Consider the following 20,538-nt stretch of genomic DNA (forward strand, 5'->3'; position numbering starts at 1 on the left):
CCTGGTTGAATGCTCACGGTCGCCCTGCCAGTGCGGCGAGGTGGAATAGCCCGCACTGGGCTATGCAGGCGAACCGGAGACACCGAGCGCAAGGCTGGTGCCATGTAAGCCGGCCCAAGGAGACGCACTGGGGACCAGCTGCGTAGAGCCGGCTTCATGGCATTAGGCTCGACGCTCAATCTAGCCCGGCCGACACGCGGAGCTGGAATATACCGCACCGGGCTATGCACCCGCACTGGAGACACCGTGCGCACCACTGCATAACACGGTGCCTGTCCGGTCTCTCTAGCCCCCCGGTAAGCACAGGGAGTCTGCCCAGGTCTCCTACCTGGCGTAGCCATACTCCCTGTTAGCCCCCCCCCAAGAAATTTTTGGGGCTGCCTCTCGGGCTTCCATCCGCGTCGCCGTGCTGCCTTCTCATACCAGCGCCTCTCTGCTTTCACCGCCTCCATTCTACGATAACCTTCCTCGCACTGCTCCAGCGAATCCCAGGCGGGCTCCGGCACTCTCCCTGGGTCGGCCGCCCACCTGTCGATCTCCTCCCAAGTAGTATAGTCCATACTCCTGCTGTCCATAACGTCCTCCCATGTCCATTCCTCTTTACGCTGCTGTTGCTGCCTGTTGACACGCTGCTTGGTCCGTTGGTGGTGGGTGATTCTGTAACGGTTTTCTGTATGAGAAGGAGAGTCGGACCAAAATGCAGCGTGTAGATTGCGATCCATGTTTTAATAAACAAACGTAAAACACGAATCAATACAAACACTACAAAAATAAAGAACGTAACGAAAACCTAAATAGCCTATCTGGTGAAAACACATAGACAGGAACAATCACCCACAAACACACAGTGAAACCCAGGCTACCTAAATATGGTTCCCAATCAGAGACAATGACGAACACCTGCCTCTGATTGAGAACCATATCAGGCCGAACATAGAACTGGACAAACTAGACATGTAACATAGAATGCCCACTCAGATCACACCCTGACCAACCAAAACATAGAAATATACAAAGTAAACTATGGTCAGGGTGTGACAATTGTCGCCATGACGGCAGGTAGCCTAGTGGTTATAGCATTGGGCCAGTAACCGAAAGGTTGCTTGAGCAAATCCCTGAGCTGACAAGGTATAATCTGTCGTTCTGCCCCTGAACAAGGCAGTTAACCCACTGTTCCTAGGCCATCATTGTAAATAAGAATTTGTTCTTAACTGTCTTGCCTAGTTAAATAAAAAATAAATAAAAAGACCACAACAGGTGACTGTTGACTGGCCCTGGCCCTAACTGGCTCTAACTTTAGCTGATGTTAGCGTCTATGCTAATGGTATTTTATACATTTATTCATCTATAAAAACATTATAAAAATAACAATTATATAATTACACTCCGCTTAACTTGGTGTTTCATATCCTATGCTTTATAACTCGCTCACCGTGATGATAATGTTTAAAATAATTTGTTTATCTGGTGCTTCTCTCTTCAGTTTTCTGTTTGCTTTCTCATTCAACTGACTCACTGACTAGGTAGGCTAGCACGAGAGTGCGTGAAGCAACCAATAGAGCGGGCCGAAACAAGCTACAGTTGTCAGCGCTACAGTTGTAATGTGGAAATGTGCAAGTTTGTAGATGCATGTCTATGTTTGGTTTTGTTAGTCCTGTTAAAAAGAACGTGAGATAAGTAAATGGTAAGGCAAGATACTTGATATCACAAATTATAAACCCAGGAAATATAATCATATTTCATTCACGAAATATGTATCATATTACATTAAACAAATTATAAGAATATTGAGATATATTGTCTCTTATTTAATCATCTCTATTTTATCGTCCCGTCTCAGAAATGAGTGAATGATTTGTTTTACCCCCTAGTATTTTTAAGCATCAAGTATTTGTCAACTCTTCTTCAAAAAAGCCACTGTCAACGTAAGACATTGTAAGAGTTGTAACTTTGATGTTTAAACAGCAGACTTTTTGTTTAACTGACAGATTGAGTTTGTTATTGTATCAGTGACTCTTGGAGACCTAGCATTGGAAAATCACATCTGGCTAACAAAACATTGTTTATCAGACACATGGCATGGGGTGAAGAGGATCCCAGTTTGTCAGTAGAAACAACCTTCAATCATCTCACTGCCCCAGGTTAAAAATAGGTCCCCGTTGCACTTTATCCTAAACATTTAGTGTTCAGCAAGTGTTCTGTTCTCACTGTTCGAGCACTGAAGGTCCTGAACCCATAAGGGACACGAATAGAGAGTCTGCTACGTTCAAGAGAACGTCTAGTGTAACAATTCCAATCATGGCAGCAGTTATTGAAGGTATGTCTACTACAAACAGGAATTTGAGAGTCCAAAAATGACTGCATATTGCAAAACACTGCTCGCCTGTAGCAACTTCCCCAAAAAACAAACAATTCAAAGTGGCTAGAATATTCACTGTAGACAGTTATAACAGTCTTCATCTATCATGTTCTCTCTTTTCATGAGCTCATCTGCATAGGCACACAGAGCCAGTGCCACTTTTAAACAGTGTAAAGACTTATTTGTGAAATGAAATGTATCCTCACGCAATAAGGGGTGGAAGGGGCTGGCACAGCCATATACAGTGCATTGCGAAAGTATTCGGCCCCCTTGAACTTTGCGACCTTTTGCCACATTTCAGGCTTCAAACATAAAGATATAAAACTGTATTTTTTTGTGAAGAATCAACAACATGTGGGACACAATCATGAAGTGGAACGACATTTATTGGATATTTCAAACTTTTTTAACAAATCAAAAACTGAAAAATTGGGCATGCAAAATTATTCAGCCCCTTTAAGTTAATAATTTGTAGTGCCACCTTTTGCTGCGATTACAGCTGTAAGTCGCTTGGGGTATGTCTCTATCAGTTTTGCACATCGAGAGACTGACATTTTTTCCCATTCCTCCTTGCAAAACAGCTCGAGCTCAGTGAGGTTGGATGGAGAGCATTTGTGAACAGCAGTTTTCAGTTGTTTCCACAGATTCTCGATTGGATTCAGGTCTGGACTTTGACTTGTCCATTCTAACACCTGGATATGTTTATTTTTGAACCATTCCATTGTAGATTTTGCTTTATGTTTTGGATCATTGTCTTGTTGGAAGACAAATCTCCGTCCCAGTCTCAGGTCTTTTGCAGACTCCATCAGGTCCTGATGAAGAAAAGCAGGCCCAAACCATGATGCTGCCACCACCATGTTTGACAGTGGGGATGGTGTGTTCAGGGTGATGAGCTGTGTTGCTTTTACGCCAAACATAACGTCTTGCATTGTTGCCAAAAAGTTCAATTTTGGTTTCATCTGACCAGAGCACCTTCTTCCACATGTTTGGTGTGTCTCCCAGGTGGCTTGTGGCAAACTTTAAACGACACTTTTTATGGATATCTTTAAGAAATGGCTTTCTTCTTGCCACTCTTCCATAAAGGCCAGGTTTGTGCAATATACGACTGATTGTTGTCCTATGGACAGAGTCTTCCACCTCAGCTGTAGATCTCTGCAGTTCATCCAGAGTGATCATGGGCCTCTTGGCTGCATCTCTGATCAGTCTTCTCCTTGTATGAGCTGAAAGTTTAGAGGGACGGCCAGGTCTTGGTAGATTTGCAGTGGTCTGATACTCCTTCCATTTCAATATTATCGCTTGCACAGTGCTCCTTGGGATGTTTAAAGCTTGGGAAATCTTTTTGTATCCAAATCCGGCTTTAAACTTCTTCACAACAGTATCTCGGACCTGCCTGGTGTGTTCCTTGTTCTTCATGATGCTCTCTGCGCTTTTAACGGACCTCTGAGACTATCACAGTGCAGGTGCATTTATACGGAGACTTGATTACACACAGGTGGATTGTATTTATCATCATTAGTCATTTAGGTCAACATTGGATCATTCAGAGATCCTCACTGAACTTCTGGAGAGAGTTTGCTGCACTGAAAGTAAAGGGGCTGAATAATTTTGCACGCCCAATTTTTCAGTTTTTGATTTGTTAAAAAAGTTTGAAATATCCAATAAATGTCGTTCCACTTCATGATTGTGTCCCACTTGTTGTTGATTCTTCACAAAAAAATACAGTTTTATATCTTTATGTTTGAAGCCTGAAATGTGGCAAAAGGTCGCAAAGTTCAAGGGGGCCGAATACTTTCGCAAGGCACTGTAAGTAATAAGAGCTAAGACACTACACTATCATCAACTGTAGTCTTACATATGAGAACTTGTGTACAGGTTTGGATAGATTTTAGCCATGTTTTCAATTAAAATTTAAAAGTACAATAATCAGTGCAGCTTCTCAAGTCCATGGGCATTGCAGTCCAGTATGCTGTAGCTCTAACAGAGAAGGCCGATTGGCCGATTTTACTGTGTTGAAAAAGGACAACGCAACCCCCTCTAGTTTACTGCCCTTGTTATCTTGGAGGTGCTTTCCTTGAGCATGATATGCCAACATAGGGGTGGAGGGGCAAGACCATACAGGATCTTAAAGACCAGGCTTGCGTCTAAAGCTATCCAGACTAAATAAATGATGTTTTTAAATTATATGACAATGGTGGTAACTGTTTGGTTTCTTATCAAAAATGTTAAGTGTTTGTTTGTGGAGTGATTAAATTGGTTTCAGACTAGTAGCTCCTGCTTGTGACCAGCATGTGAGGCAATATCTCAGATGTGAGAAGATCATAGCATGCATATATAGTTTGGTGGCCTCCAGAGGAAGGAAAGGTCTTACAAACCTAAAGTTGGATAATCCAAACCAAACCGTTATTCTGCCCTTGAATTGCGTTCCCATGCAAAACTAGACAGATAGCTAACAACTAAGTAGTCAATAAAAATCCCAAGGCGTGACTTTTCTTGAATTAATATATTGAAAAAATTTTATGTTGTGAAAAAACAAATATTTTCAGAGGCTGAAGCGTGACAAGAAATAACTGCACTGAAAGACCTGCACCGTAGCGTTGGTTTTAGCTGCTTCTATGTGTGCAGAACGAATCATCCCCATTAACAAGAACAGCTCATTGAGCAGAATCAATGGATTTCTTAGAGAAGTACATACAAACAGTCTTGTCGATATTTAAATGGAGGCAAGAATTAGTCATCCATTTAGAAACATGTACCATAGCTTCAGTTAACTTGTTAACAACCAATTGTTTATTTTTTGAGTATACATACATAACTGTATTGTCTGCATACATCTGCATGTTAACTTGTGGGCAAGCAAGTGGGAGATAGATGGTAAACAGAAGGGGGCCTAATATTGACCCTTGTGGGACCCCAATGTTATAGTAAAGAGAGTCCGACTAAGTATCCCCCAAACGAACCCTTTGACTTTGTTTGTCAGATGGGAATACATCCAACTAATGACTTCAGGTGGACACATTAAGGGAGGATAGTTTGGATAGGAGGACCTCATGATTCACAGTATCAAAGGCCTTTTTAAGATCCAAAAAGACTGCGCTGACTTCACCACCTATGTCCAGTTTAGATTTAATGCACTCCATAAAATAGCAATTGGCTGTTTCAGTAGAATGGTTAGTTCTGAATCCAAATTGCATTTGATGTATGGAGTTGCCCTGAATGAGGTGATCAGTCAGATGACCAGCCACCCATCTTTCAGCTACTTTTGATAGCACTGGAAGAATGCTTATACGTCTGTAATTTTCCACCAGTGTTGGGTCACCAGATTTTAAAACAGGTGTCACTGCAGCAGACTTCCAAGCATTGGGGAAGAACCTATATTTGATGGACAGAATAACTAGATGTACATTAGGGACAATCAGATAAAACATTTTTTGTCTCTTCGGGAATTCATTGTCTAGACCAAATACATATTTTGTTCTAGAGCTACTGAAGAAGCTAATAATACTGTCCACTGCTGACGCTGACATTTCAGGAATTCTGAATTTTGGTTTATTATTATCTATGGGAGTGAAAACTGTGACCTTGGTTGAAAATCTTTGAGCCAGTTTGAGTCAAGTTGAAATAATCTGATCTGAGTTTTTTCCTGCAAGTTTTGTTTCCCCAGTTTATATTGAAATCGCCCATGAAGATAATCTCCTTCTTATGATCACATTCTTTAAGCATGGCATTTAGATGGTCTTAAAACAAGATATCAGATGTTGATGGTCGATATAATCCAATAATAGTGAGAGACATTCAGAGGAAGACATTCAGCCCCATACATTCAATGTCATTGGCATGTTTCCATATGATACGATTGCATTTAAAGGTATCTTTCATATACATAAGCAATCCACGCTGTCTGCCCTCTCCCCTGTCCCTCCTGAATATGAAATGTCCAGGGACATTAAAGGCAGAAATAGGAGAATATTTCTTCAGCCATGTCTCAGAGAAACAGAAAAAAATCTACATTAGAGTCGTTCAATAAATGTTTTACCTGTTCACTCTTAGAAATAATGCTACGGATATTCAGAAGACCTCCCAATATTCCTCTTGGCTTGGAACGAGGGTCCCAGAGCATTTTAGCCCGATTAACAGTTTGAAAAAGTTTCATAGTACAATGTTTAAAAAAAAAAGGCATGTTAGCGACAGAAGTTATGCTCACATACACAGAATGTCCTTCTCTGAACCAGATAATATAGGTTGCTCAAATATACATTATTTCAATCCTTCATCAATGATTTCGGTCTGGATGGCTAATTAGCAGGACTTTTCTCTACTTCTCTACATCCTCCATATCAGCCTTTTTTTCTGCAGGTGACCTAACTCCAGACTCTGATGGGGAGCTTGGTACCCTGGGCCGCTTGGGTGTATGTTGATTCCGGATTGTTTGAATGAAGGCCAGCATTGATGTTTGGCTGCCTTCTATTGTATTCCCCAAAGAGTTGCGCTGTCTTCGGGGTCCCTTATTAACCTCAAGATTTTCTATTGGGTCATGATTGTCACTGGTCTCAGTAGCTACTTTCCCAGCTTAATTTTTTTGCATTTTTCCTTATTTTTCTCGGAATGAGAGGTCACTGTTGCAGACTCTGGCTCACCAGGTACCAACTCCAATGTTTCATTCACTCCGTCTTTGTCCTTGGGAGACGAGGAATTATCTTCTTCAACCTCAGTCTCACTGAGATCAGTCATTCAGCTGAGATATGTGATCCGTCTGCCCTACTCATGGGGACAGGATTGTTGTCCTGCACATAGTGTTACTTACTCGACCGTGGCTCTATATGGGAAACCCTGTTTTCTTGAGCATCCTCTTCTCTCCCTAGATAACCATTGGGATCCACACAGGAGAGGTGGTAACTGGGGTCATAGGTCAAAGGATGCCCCGCTACTGCCTGTTTGGAAATACTGTCAACCTCACCAGTCGTACAGAAACCACAGGAGAGAAGGGAAAAATCAACATTTCAGAATATACTTACAGGTAAGGAAAATAACTGCTTTATTTAGATGAATGAGACATTGCTGTGAAGTACTGAACCATCCTTTGTAAGATTGTGCATGGCATGTTATATTACTGTTGCTGACACCTGTATGTGTGTGTCTTGGGGGTTGGGCTAAAGGGGGAAAAAAACACCTTATTTTGAAGCAGCCTTTGGGAACAACATATTGTTGAATTCTGTGAAAATGTGGGAAATACATTTTGATTTTAGGTGTTTGCAGTCAGCAGAGAATGCTGACCCCCAGTTTCGTTTGGAGTACCGAGGACCCATCACCATGAAAGGCAAGAAGGAGCCCATGAATGTGTACTTTCTGTCACGCAAAAGTACTGAAAGCATAGTTTGATCATAAAAGCATTCCCCTTTCCCCAGTGGGCAAAATGCATAAAGGTGTAATTTTGGGGTTCTACTTTGGTTTTATGGGTTGAAGAGATGTCAGATAACCAAATTAGAACCAAGAGAAGATGTCATTTTCTGGTCGCTAAAAAGAGATGTTAAAAAACGGACCATGACGTACACCTGAACAGTTTTGCTCACTGGGTCACTTGTCAGTTTCAAGAAGCTGCTCTATCTGAAGACATAACAATTTTACCATCTAGAAATATACCTTGTTCTCTCCTTCACCAACAGTTATTCTTATTGTTGGTATGTACAGTTGAAGTTGGAAGTTTACATACACTTAGGTTGGAGTAATTAAAACTAGTTTTTCAACAAGTCCACACATTTCTTGTTAACAAACTATAGTTTTGGCAAGTCAGTTAGGACATCTACTTTGTGTATGACACAAGTACATTTTTCAACAATTGTTTACAGACAGATTACTTCACTTATAATTCACTGTATCACAATTCCAGTGGGTCAGAAGTTGACTGTGCCTTTAAACAGCTTGGAAAATTCCAGAAAAGGATGACTTTATAAGCTTCTGATAGGCTAATTGACATCATTTGAGTCAATTGGAGGTGTACCTGTGGATGTATTTCAAGTCCTACCTTCAAACTCAGTGCCTCTTTGCTTGACATCATGGGAAAATGGGAAAATCCAAATAAATCAGCCAATCAGACCTCAGAATAAAAATGTAGACATCCACAAATCTGGTTCATCCTTGGGAGCAATTTCCAAATGCCTGTACAAACAATAGTACGCAAGTATAAACACCATGAGACATTCTGTCTCCTAGAGATGACTATCGTTATGTTTGGAGGAAAAAGGGGGAGGCTTGCAAGCCGATGAACACCATCCCAACTGTGAAGCACGGGGTGGCAGCATCATGTTGTGGGGGTGCTTTGCTGCAGGAGGGACTGGTGTACTTCACAAACTAAATGGCATCATGAGGTAGCAAAATTATGTGGATATATTGAAGCAACATCTCAAGACATCAGTTAAAGCGTGGTCACAAATGGGTCTTCCAAATGGACAATGACCCCAAGCATACTTCCAAAGTTGTGGCAAAATGGCTTAAGGACAACAAAGTCAAGGTATTGGAGTGGCCATCACAAAGCCCTGACCTCAACCCTGTAGAAAAAGTGTGTGCGAGCAAGGAGGCCTACAAACCTGATTCAGTTACACCAGCTCGTCTTAGGAGGAATGGGCCAAAATTTACCCACTTTATTGTGGGAAGCTTGTGGAAGGCTACCTGAAACGTTTGACCCAAGTTAAACAATTTAAAGGCAATGCTACCAAAACCTAATTGAGTGTATGTAAACTTCTGACCCACTGGGAATGTGATGAAAGAAATAAAAGCTGAAATAAATCATTCTCTCTACTATTATTCTGACATTTCACATGCTTAAAATAAAGTTGTGATCCTAACTGACCTAAAACAGGGGATTTTTAATAGGATTAAATGTCAGGAATTGTGAAAAACTGAGTTTAAATGTATTTGGCTAAGGTGTATGTAAACTTCCAACTTCAACTGTATGTTTGTTTCAAGTGACAAATGAGGTACATTTATAGGTTTAATTTAGTGTGATATGACACAGATGAAGAACCTTTTTTATGGATATACTGTAGGTACGGGCAGGTATTGAAATTCAATGTCATGTATTTTTTTTCTCTATCCATTCCAGCATTTGAAGTAGTATTTTACACTCAAAGTATTCTTTTTTCTATGTATTTATTGACTGATGTTGTATCTGTGCACTGATTGTATTTGTTATTTTCATTTGTGGTGTAACATACATGTATAGGCCAAAATGTATAGGCCAAATCATAATCTCAGCTGTGAATTCCATATTCTGTAGGACACACTGAACTTTTGGTATTATGTATTAAACACATTACATATTTCACTTAACCGTCCAAATACATTTTAACACCAATATGCAGTGTTGTGTAGTTGTGAACTACATGTAGTACAACAAGTAATTCAACTACATTTTGCAGTAGCTTGGTGGTAGTTGAACTAAATTAAAATCTAGGTAGTGTTTTCAGTAGTTAATGACATTCTTTGCCATGTAGTGGTGTAGCTAACTGCTGGAAGTAAACACTACTCTTTTTGCAAAAATAAAATAAAATATGGGTGAGGTAGGCAAACATTTACTTTCTTTTTTGGACCTCAGACCTGACTAATTCTCACTTGAAACATAGTTTTTGTGTTTAATAGGCTAAATTACATACTCTGTTAACACATGACCCCAATGTGATCTGTTCTTGCAATTTGTAGTCTATGACATTTCAGACTTGCGTATCGTAATTTTCACGATTTGGATGTAGAAAACTACTTTTTCAAAGTGACTTGGGCTCCCGAGTGGCGCAACGGTCTAAGGCACTGCATCTCAGTGCTAGAGGCTTCATTACAGACCTTGGTTTGATTCCAGGCTGTATCACAACTGGCCGTGATTGGGAGTCCCATAGGCGGTGCACAATTGGCCCAGGTTCGGGTTTGGCTGGGGTAGGCCATCATTGTAAATAAGAATTTGTTCTTATCTGACTTGCCTCGTTAAAAATAAAAGTTAAGTACTAGATTTTTCTCAAGGGTAGATTTAGTGTAGTTTAACTTCTTGCAGTGTGAAGTAACTGGTAGCTTAGTAAACTACTGTCTATTTTCAGAGTAGCTTCACTAACACTGTCAATATGTTGTTCTGTAAGTGTAATTTTGAACTACACTCACCCAAAAAATCTTGTAAGTCTACCCCTTCCTTTTTCGAACATTCTGTTAAAAATCGCGCAACTTTTCAGCGTCCTGCTACTCATGCCAGGAATATAGTATATGCATATGATTAGTATGTGTGGATAGAAAACACTCTGAAGTTTCTAAAACTGGTTAAATCACGGCTGTGACTATAACAGATCGTGTGTTTCATTGAAAAACGCAAGAAAAACTGCTCTCTGAAAGCTTCATACAGATTCCACACGATGTCGCCATTGTCGTCATTTTCAATGGAGTTTTTTCTTGGAAAATCCAACTAACTGGATTCCGTTTCTTCCGGTCTCCACCAGGATGTTTTCAATGTGCACATTGGCAGTCATTGATTTGCAGACGAGGAGCTATTGAATATACATCGCCCTGTAATCATTTTGATAGATTATAAACGTTTACTAATACCTAAAGTTGGATTACAAAAGTATTTCGAAGTGTTTTGTGAAAGTTTATCGTCGACTTTTTTAATTTAAAAAAATGACGCAGCGTTTAAAAACAATGTTTTTTTCTGAATGACACAGCTTCCATAGAAAGCTATTTTGGGTATATATGGATCGATTTAAACGAAAAAAAGACCCAATAGTGATGTTTATGGGGCATATAGGAGTGCCAAGAAAGAAGCTCGTCAAAGGTAATGAATGTTTTATATTTTATTTCTGCGTTTTGTGTAGCGCCGGATAAGCAAAGTCTTTGTTTACGTCGCATTCAGGCATTTTGGGGTGTTGCATGCTATCAGATAATAGCTTCTCATGCTTTCGCCGAAAAGCATTTTAAAAATCTGACTTGTTGGCTAGGTTCACAACGAGTGTAGCTTTAATTCAATACCCTGCATGTGAATTTTGATAAAGGTTTGAGTTTTAACGAGTACATTTAGCCATTAGCGTAGCGCATTTGCATTTCCAGGTGTCTACTTGAGACATCTGCGTCTCAAGTAGGAGCAAGAAGTTAATGTGCAAGTGCGTCACAACGTGGATACTATTGTGCAGACTATTGTTTTTACACAAATTAATTCACTGTTTGTTTCATTTATGATTTTTGTTGAATAAAAAGAGGCTACCAGAGCTGTGGTATGGTTTATTTGTTCGTTTTTATTCCTTATTTCCACGCTGGCATGTAAATGAGGTTTGTTGGTAGCCTGGTGGAACCAGCAGAGATCGGGTTGCTTCCACCAGGCTAGATAGTTGGGACAATAATTGGGAGAAATGTATCAAATATTTGAATAGGGGTGGACTGTCAAGGAATAAGTGAGGCAAGAGGTAATTCTACTGTACATACACTACTATACCAACTGAGCAGAGGAATTAGAAAACAGTTCACGCATTTTGAACAAAGTCACTGTTTGCGGCCTCCCGGGTGGCGCAGTGGTTAAGGGCGCTGTACTGCAGCGCCAGCTGTGCCATCAGAGTCCCTGGGTTCGCGCCCAGGCTCTGTCGTAACCGGCCGCGACCGGGAGGTCCGTGGGGCGACGCACAATTGGCCTAGCGTCGTCCGGGTTAGGGAGGGATTGGTCGGTAGGGATCTCCTTGTCTCATCGCGCACCAGCGACTCCTGTGGCGGGCCGGGCGCAGTGCGCGCTAGCCAAGGTTGCCAGGTGCACGGTGTAGCCTCTGACACATTGGTGCGGCTGGCTTCCGGGTTGGATGCGCGCTGTGTTAAGAAGCAGTACGGCTGGTTGGGTTGTGTATCGGAGGACGCATGACATTCAGCCTTCGTCTCTCCCGAGCCCGTACGGGAGTTGTAGCAATGAGACAAGATAGTAGCTACTACAACAATTGGATACCACGAAATTGGGGAGAAAAAGGGGTAAAATTAAAAATAATAAAAAAAATAAAAAAAAGTCACTGTTTGCAACTGAAATAGTCAACCTTGCAGAAGCAGAGGAAGTCATTCTTGGTTAATGCGCTCTCAAGTGGCCAGTTGTAGAACTGTTGATACTGACAGATCAGAGCCTTGGCAAGACTCCATAGCTTTAATTTGTGTTCTGTTGAAATAACAGAGTACACAAAGGAAAGAAATGTTTAGCACCATGTGCCCTACGCTCCCTCCCACCCACCCACCTTCCCTAATGGTCCTCAATGATTTTAGTTTCTTCCTATCCTAGTATTGAGGTACACATCATATAGATATCTCAATCATTCAATCAAATGTATTTATAAAGCCCTTCTTACATCAGCTGATGTCACAAAGTGTTGTACAGAAAACCAGCCTAAAACCCCAAACAGCAAGCAATGCAGGTCTAGAAGCACGGTTGCTAGGAAAAACTACATAGAAAGACTAGAACCTAGGAAGAAACCTAGAGAGGAACCAGGCTATGAGGGGTGGCCAGTCCTCTTCTGGCTGTGCCGGGTGGAGATTATAACAGAACATGGCCAAGATGTTCAAATGTTCATAGATGACCAGAAGGGTCAAATATCTACAATACCTTCAACAGTGAAGAGGTGACTCCGGGATGGCCTTCTAGGCAGAGTTGCAAAGAAAAAGCCATATCTCAGACTGGCTAATAAAAATAAAAGATTAAGAGGGGCAAAAGAACACAGACACTGGACCGAGGAACTCTGCCTACAAGGCCAGCATCCCGGAGTCGCCTCTTCACTGTTGACGTTGAGACCGGTGTTTTGCGGGTACTGTTTAATGAAGCTGCCAGTTGAGGATTTGTGAGGTGTCTGTTTCTCAAACTAGCCACTCTACTGTACTTGTCCTCTTGCTCAGTTGTGCACTGGGGCCTCCCACTCCTCTTTATCATCTGGTTAGAGCCAGTTTGCGCTGCTCTGTGAAGGGAGTAGTACACAGTGTGGTAAAATATCTTCAGTTTCTTGGCAATTTCTCGCATGGCATAGCCTTCATTTCTCAGAACAAGAAGAGACTGACGAGTTTCAGAAGAAAGGTCTTTGTTTCTGGCCATTTTGAGCCTGTAATCGAACCCACAAATGCTGATGCTCCAGATACTCAACTAGTCTAAAGAAGGCCAGTTTTATTGCTTCTTTAATCAGAAAAACAGTTTTCAGCTGTGCTAACATAATTCCAAAAGGGTTTTCTAATGATCAATTAACCTTTTAAAATGATAAACTTGGATTAGCTAACACAACGTGCCATTGGAATAGGGAGTGATGGCTGCTGATAATGGGCCTCTGTATGCCTATGTAGATATTCCATAAAAAATCGTCCTTTTCCAGCTAAAATACTCAATTACAACATTAACAATGTCTACACTGTATTTCTGATCAATTTGATGTTATTTTAATGGACGGAAAATGTGCTTTTCTTTCAAAAAGAAGAAAATTTCTAAGTGACCCCAAACCTTTGAACGATAGTGTACACACGTCAATACAAATGAAAACTCAGGTACGTAATCAATCAGACAACAACATAAATTAAAGCTTGCCATGTCCTATAAAATAAATAAAATAAAATGATATTGGTCACGTACACACATTCGGCAGATGTTATCGCGGGCGTAGTGAAATGCTTATGTCTCTAGCTCCAACAGTGTTGTCACGTGTGCTCCCTCTCCGGCCTCTAGGTCACCAGGCTGCTCATTCGGGCGCACACGTCACCAGCGTTACGCGCATAATGACACTCACCTGGAATCCATCACCTCCGTGATTACCTGCCCTTTATATGTCACTCACTTTGGTTTCTTCTCCAGTCGTCACTGTTCCTGTTTCATGTCGGTGTGTTGTTTGTGTTTCTTGTTTTGTTCATTGATTAATTAAATGTATTCACTCCCTGAACTTGCTTCCCGACTCTCAGCGTACATCGTTACAAGTGCAGTAATACCTAACAATACACACAAATTCCCAAAATGATCAAAACAATTATGAGGATGTGGATTCGCCTATTGTGCATTTGATTTTCTCTAAAGTGAGACTTTGTAACATTCTATCATAGAGATAGGGCTGACTTCTGCCCCCTTTGGAGGAATTGGGTACCCATAGTAAACTGAAAAAAAATCTGTCAAAAATTGCTAATATATGCATATAATAATTATTATTGGATAGAAAACACTCTAAAGCTTCTAAAACCGTTGGAATTATGTCTGTAAGTATAGCAGAACTCACAGGGCAGGCATTCTTCCAAACTAGTTTTTGTGGTCATGAAAGTTGGAGCAACTTTGACGTCATCGCCCCCACCCTTCCCAACCTGCTATGCACCTGGGGACACTTTATATGTCTTCCACTAGATGTCCTCATTCAGTAGAGCTTTTAATCGTTCAAATCCAGCGAGAATTGGCCCTATGGGAGTGAAATTGGTGTGTGCCACGAGAAAATACCTTGTGCGTTGGGGCGCGAATTGGTCCCGGCCATTCCTTTGTTCCAGCACTCCTGGGAAGAGCTAACGATGACCGGTTGAATAGAAATTTGTTTTGTGTGTTTAAAACATCATAAAGCTTGCTTCTGCACTTAGTTTGACCTGTTTAGTCGACATATAATATGTAATTTTGAAGTTTTGATGCACAACTTTTCCGGACCAGAGGACATTTTGGGTGCATTTCAGCTGATGTTATTAGCAGTAGCTAATACAAAGACGCAAGACTTGAAACCAAACGATGTATTGGGTAAGTATGAACCCTTCCAGAACATTCTGAACGAAGACCATCGAAGGTAAGGGAATATTTATGCTGAAATCTGTGTTTCTGTTGACTCCAACATTACGGAGAAATGTAGCTTATATCTGAGCGCCGTCTCAGAATATTGAATAGTGTGCGATTTCTGTAACGTTAAAAATAAATGTAACAAAGCGATTGCATAAAGAAGCAGTGTATCTTTCTAACTATATGTAGAACATGTATATTTAGTCAAAGTTTATGATGTCTATTTACGTTATCTTGCCGCGCTACCTAGATTTCCTGCGGACATTTTTGAGTATTTTCTGAACATGAATTCAATGTAAATGGACATTTATGGATATAAATGGCATATTATTGAAAAAAAAAATGTACTGTGTAACATGTCCTATTACTGTCATCTGATGAAGATTTTCAAAAGGTTAGTGAATGATTTATTTTTTAATCCTGCGTTTGTTGATTGCATGTTTTGGCTATTCAAATGAGCTGTGTCCTGGTGGTGGTTTGACATATATATGTGCTATGTTTTCGCCGTAAAACATTTTAGAAATCTGACTTGCTGGCTAGATGAACAAGGTGTTTATCTTTCATTTGAGCTATTGGACTTGTTAATGTGTGGAGGTTAAATATTTCTAAGAATATTTTTGTGTTCCATGCGCCACCGTTCCAGCTGAACGTGGGAGGGTAGGTTCCCAGCTGGGAACCATGATCTCTAACAGGTTGATTGTAAGATGGTGGGTTTCGCCTTTTCCGGTATTCCATGTTTCTGGCAATCAGACAGGCATATCCCAGGCATTTGATTCTGCCTCTTCTATTCCTGAACTACCAGAATTGTCCCAAAGATAGCTATCAGTGGGTCATGATTTATACAGTAAGTACCTGTGTTATATGGGATAGTGAATAAAAAATAGTTATTCAACATTTTGTTACGTTACAACCTTATTCTACAATCTTGGCACACCTGTATTTGTGGAGTTTCTCCCATTCTTCTCTGCAGACCCTCTCAAGCTCTGTCAGGTCGGAATGAGGGAGCGTCACTGCACAGCTATTTTCAGGTCTCTCCAGAGATGTTTGATTGGGTTCAAGTCCAGGCTCTCGCTGGGCCACTCAAGGACATTCAGAGACTTGTCCAGAAGCCACTCCTGCATTGTCTTGGCTGTGTGCTTAGGGTCATTGTCCTGTTGGAAGGTAAATCATCACCCCTCTCTGTACTTTGCTCCGTTCATCTTTCCCTCGATCCTGACTAGTCTCCTATTCCCTGCGGCTGAAAAACATCCCCACTGCATGATGCTGCCACCACCATGCTTCACCGTAGGGATGGTGCCAGGTTTCCTCCAGACGTGACACTTGGCATTCTGGCCAAAGAGTTCAGTCTTTGGTTTCATCAGACCAGAGAATCTTGTTTCTCATGGTCTGAGAGTCCTTTAGGTGCCTTTTGCCTTTTACTGAGGAGTGGCTTCCGTCTGGCCACTCTACTATAAAGACCTGATTTGTTGAGTGCTGCAGAGATGGTTGTCCTTCTGGAAGGTTCTTCCATCTCCTCTGAAGCTCTGTCAGAATGTCACCTCCCTGACCAAGGCCCTTCTCCCCCGATTTCTCACTTCCTAGAGCAGCTAGCTCTAGGAAGAGTCTTAGTGGTTCCAAACTTCTTCCATTTAAGAATGAAGGAGGCCACTGTGTGTTTGGGAACCTTCAATGCTGAAGACATTTTTTGGTACCTTTCCCCAGACCTTCCCCAGATCTCGACACAATCCTGTCTCGGAACTCTATGGACAATTCCTTCGACCTCATGGCTTGTTTTTTGCTCTGACATGCACTGCCAACTGTGAGACCTTATATAGACAGGTGTTTCCCTTTCCAAATCCAATGTCCAATCAATTGAATTTACCACAGGTGGACTCCAATCAAGTTGTAGAAACATCTCAAGGATGATCAGTGGAAACAGGATGCACCTGAGCTCAATGTTGAGTCTCATAGTAAAGGGTCTGAATACTTATGTAATTATTATTATTTTATTTTATTTTTTTATCGGTGCAATTTTTTAAATAAATACTTATTTCGCTTTGTTATTACGGGGTATTGTGTGTAGATTGATGAGGAAGACATGTACCTTAATCCATTAGAATAAGGCTTTCAAGGGGTCTGAATACTTTCCGAATGCACAGGGAGGCCTTTATGAAATGAGTCACATATTTTTGCCCTCCTGATGTGTGACTCAGGTTGTGACCCTGAAGTTGAGTCTCTGGTGTTATCCATCAGCACCAAAGATAACCTGAGGGGTCTCTCAGTCTGTCATATTGCTTAGCCTTTAGATAAGCAACACCAAATAGGATGGCAGATATTATACTTTTATAGTGTAACTCAGGCCATGATTTAATTCGATGGTTCCTTGTCAACAATTAACCCTTAAGGCAATGTTCCCGCGTTTGCAGAGACAAAATTCACTGTCAATTCTGCATATGTTGGCTCAATCGTAAATTACCTTTCAAATTGTGCATTGTCGAAAAAGCGCAATCGGATCGGTCTTAGTATTTTCTCCATTCACCATCTCCTGTAACTGTTATATCTCAATAAGCAACTAAATTAAATAAAAAATAGTAAAATGTTTTAAACCAGATGTGCACATTTATCAGCTTTACAAACATTCATATGAAGTATTATTATGTTTCAATGTTTCAATTTCCTTTTAATGTGCTGTGATTCACAATTTATAAAAGCACTCACACTTCTGAGTTATCTCATTGCAGGTTTTCATGGGAATAATTCGATAACTTCAAAGAAAATACAAATCAGCACGCTGTTCTTGCTAGTGTGACTTATTTATTCAAGCTTAGACTATGTGGCGTACTCTTGGCCTTTCTTCTGAGCTTTTTATGTGTCGTGCTCAAATGCAATTGGATGCTTGATATCGAAATCATTATTAAAATGATTTACACATAATCAATATGGCCTTTCCATATTGATGCCTATCACTACTACTGAGTATAATGCTGTTAATGATTAACCTCCCACATCTACGTTGTTGAGTAATGTTCCCTTGATTGATTACATAACCACAGCTAAAATAGAAAGGTATCTTCCAAAAACAGCTTCTTTGAGGTGTATGTAACGGTCATGTGAAGTTTGCTAATGGCAAACGGTGTCCAGAAGGACCTCTTAGGATGACAGTTGTGTCATGTCTGCATATTGTATAGTACTCGTTAATTAATTCATTCATTTAGAGACTTCTGGACTAAATCAGTGTGTACCATGGTGAATATGGTACAATTCTTTATTGGGAAAGAACCTGACATACTGTAGGTAGCATACAAGTTTGAAATGGTGCGAGACAGGGAATCATTTTTCTATCTATTAACCTATATTTTCATTTTAAAGAAAGCTACACAAATTTGTAGAAATGGACAGTAGAAACACAGCAACCCAGTGCCACACAAACATCAATCCATTCATTACAGCCAATGTTCTCCTACACGTCAGATTATTTCCCCATTGGCTCTTTTTGTGGCAGACCACAAGGGCATCTTAACAGAAAATATAATCTGCTATTCTCCTATAGGACAGTAAAGACGTCACAACAAGTAATCTGTTAGGGCCTACACTATCCCTGTGCAATATTAACTGACAGCTACAAAGGTCATCATTTTTAGGTGAAGTAGTGGGAAGATTATTAAGGTTAAAGTCTTAATAGAACCAAACTTTATCAGAGATGCAGATGATTAAGTTAGGTGATAGAGAGGAAATGGTTAAGATCCAAGGCCACCGATGTGAACCAGTCCTAACACATAACTGTCCTTATCATGACATCTTTACTGTCCTATAGGAGAATAGCAGATGCGCTTCTTATGGTGCACTCAGTTTAGGTGGTCTGCCACAAAGAACTGGTGGGGAAATAATCTGACGTCCATAGACAATATAGGCAGCGTAATCTATGCAGAGCCAAAGGCAAAAATGACATCAAGTTAATAGTGAAAGTTTACGTTGATCTTTATAGTCCCATATAAGACATGGGCCAGAGAGCCACTTTTCACATATTGGTCATCTAATGATGAGTTTCATTGAGGTCCATGTCTGTGGGTTATGTTTTGGGGGGGGGGGGGGGGGGGGGGTTTAAAAAAGATTTTCATTGAGGTCAATGTCTGTGGGTTATATTTCAGTATGATAACAACTTAGCGGAGGTAGCTAAATTGTGGTTATCTGTAGTTTAGGTATAATATAACCCACAGACATTGACCTCAATGAAAATCTTTTTTAACCCCCCCCCCCAAAACATAACCCACAGACATGAACCTCAATGAAATGTTATGACCCCTTTCACATACAACAAGGAGATCCATTGAGAAAGCATTTTAGTTATATAGAGTCATCATATATTTAGTCCATGGACTAATAGGGACATTTGATCTGCAGGCAGGATGACACCGCAAACTACATACAATCCAAACCAAAGAGACAATTTAAACTATACATCATGTAAAATAAATAAACAATATATATATACAGCACATTGCTATTGAATAAATATACATGATTAGGAAGAAATAGTAAAAAAATCAAATTAAATAATTTGAGGTGATTGGTTTAAGGTTTACTTGATTGAAAAAACAAATTTATAAAGGTGTTTAAATGTAGTTTATGAACTGTTATTTATTAGTTTATGGATGAAATACTTACACATTCATGTTTTAAGTGTAACCAAAATATGGCCATGTAACCACAAAATCTGGTCACAATGTGGTCACAATGGACTGATAAAAGACACATTTTAATGCCAAGTGTAGGTATGGCAAATTTTGATCAGATTATGGTGATTGGATCATCTTGATCGGTGACGACAACCACACACGTGAGCACCAGGTACAAACAGGGCTTTAGTTTGTACGTGGCCATGAATCTCATCCAACTCCAGATAGAGTTGATGTGAGTAGTGGGAAGGAATGAACTCATCAATCTTTCACCTACCTTTCACCTACATTCTTGTGCTGTCCATTTCCTGAAAAGTTTCCATTGTGGAGATACAAGGTTTTCTTACAATTAAACAACATAAGCCATCTGAGTGAATTAGTCTCTCTTTAAAATGTCTGTCTTTCAAATATCATCTGGTGGGTGATGACACAGTGGCCATTTTTGCACCAGAAAGTTCACCACACAAAAGCTAACAAACACAAAAATGCAATACACATGTTTATTACCACTCCCAAAATAAGAACTGCTTTAGTATTCAATTTGTGTGATTGTTAGATGAGTGGTGAAGTTTCTGAGTGGTGAACTTTCTGGTGCAAAAATGGCTGCAGTGGCATCACCCACCAGATGAGATTTGAAAGAGAGTAATGTGAAAGTGGCTGCAGCAGTGAGCAAGGTGGGGGGGTATCCTGTGATAAGATCCAGAGGCCCATTGTGAGGCCCCCTTTTTTTAAGGTATCTGTGACCAACAGATGCATATCTGTAT

General features: G+C 40.5%; 1 protein-coding gene across 2 annotated transcripts in view; it reads left to right on the forward strand.

Moving 5' to 3' along the window:
* The window catches only part of LOC139374930 (guanylate cyclase soluble subunit beta-1-like), a 65,832-nt gene extending 54,227 nt beyond the window's left edge, over positions 1 to 11,605 (forward strand). For both annotated transcript variants that reach the window (XM_071116175.1, XM_071116176.1), the window contains exons 12-13: positions 7,219 to 7,373; positions 7,603 to 11,605. In XM_071116175.1, coding sequence (XP_070972276.1) covers positions 7,219 to 7,373; positions 7,603 to 7,735 — 288 coding nt within the window. In that variant the 3' untranslated portion in view covers positions 7,736 to 11,605. The remainder of the gene's footprint in view (positions 1 to 7,218; positions 7,374 to 7,602) is intronic.
* Positions 11,606 to 20,538: the final 8,933 nt, after the last annotated feature.

This window comes from Oncorhynchus clarkii, chromosome 19 (assembly GCF_045791955.1).
Source record: "Oncorhynchus clarkii lewisi isolate Uvic-CL-2024 chromosome 19, UVic_Ocla_1.0, whole genome shotgun sequence".
Lineage (NCBI taxonomy): Eukaryota > Metazoa > Chordata > Actinopteri > Salmoniformes > Salmonidae > Oncorhynchus > Oncorhynchus clarkii.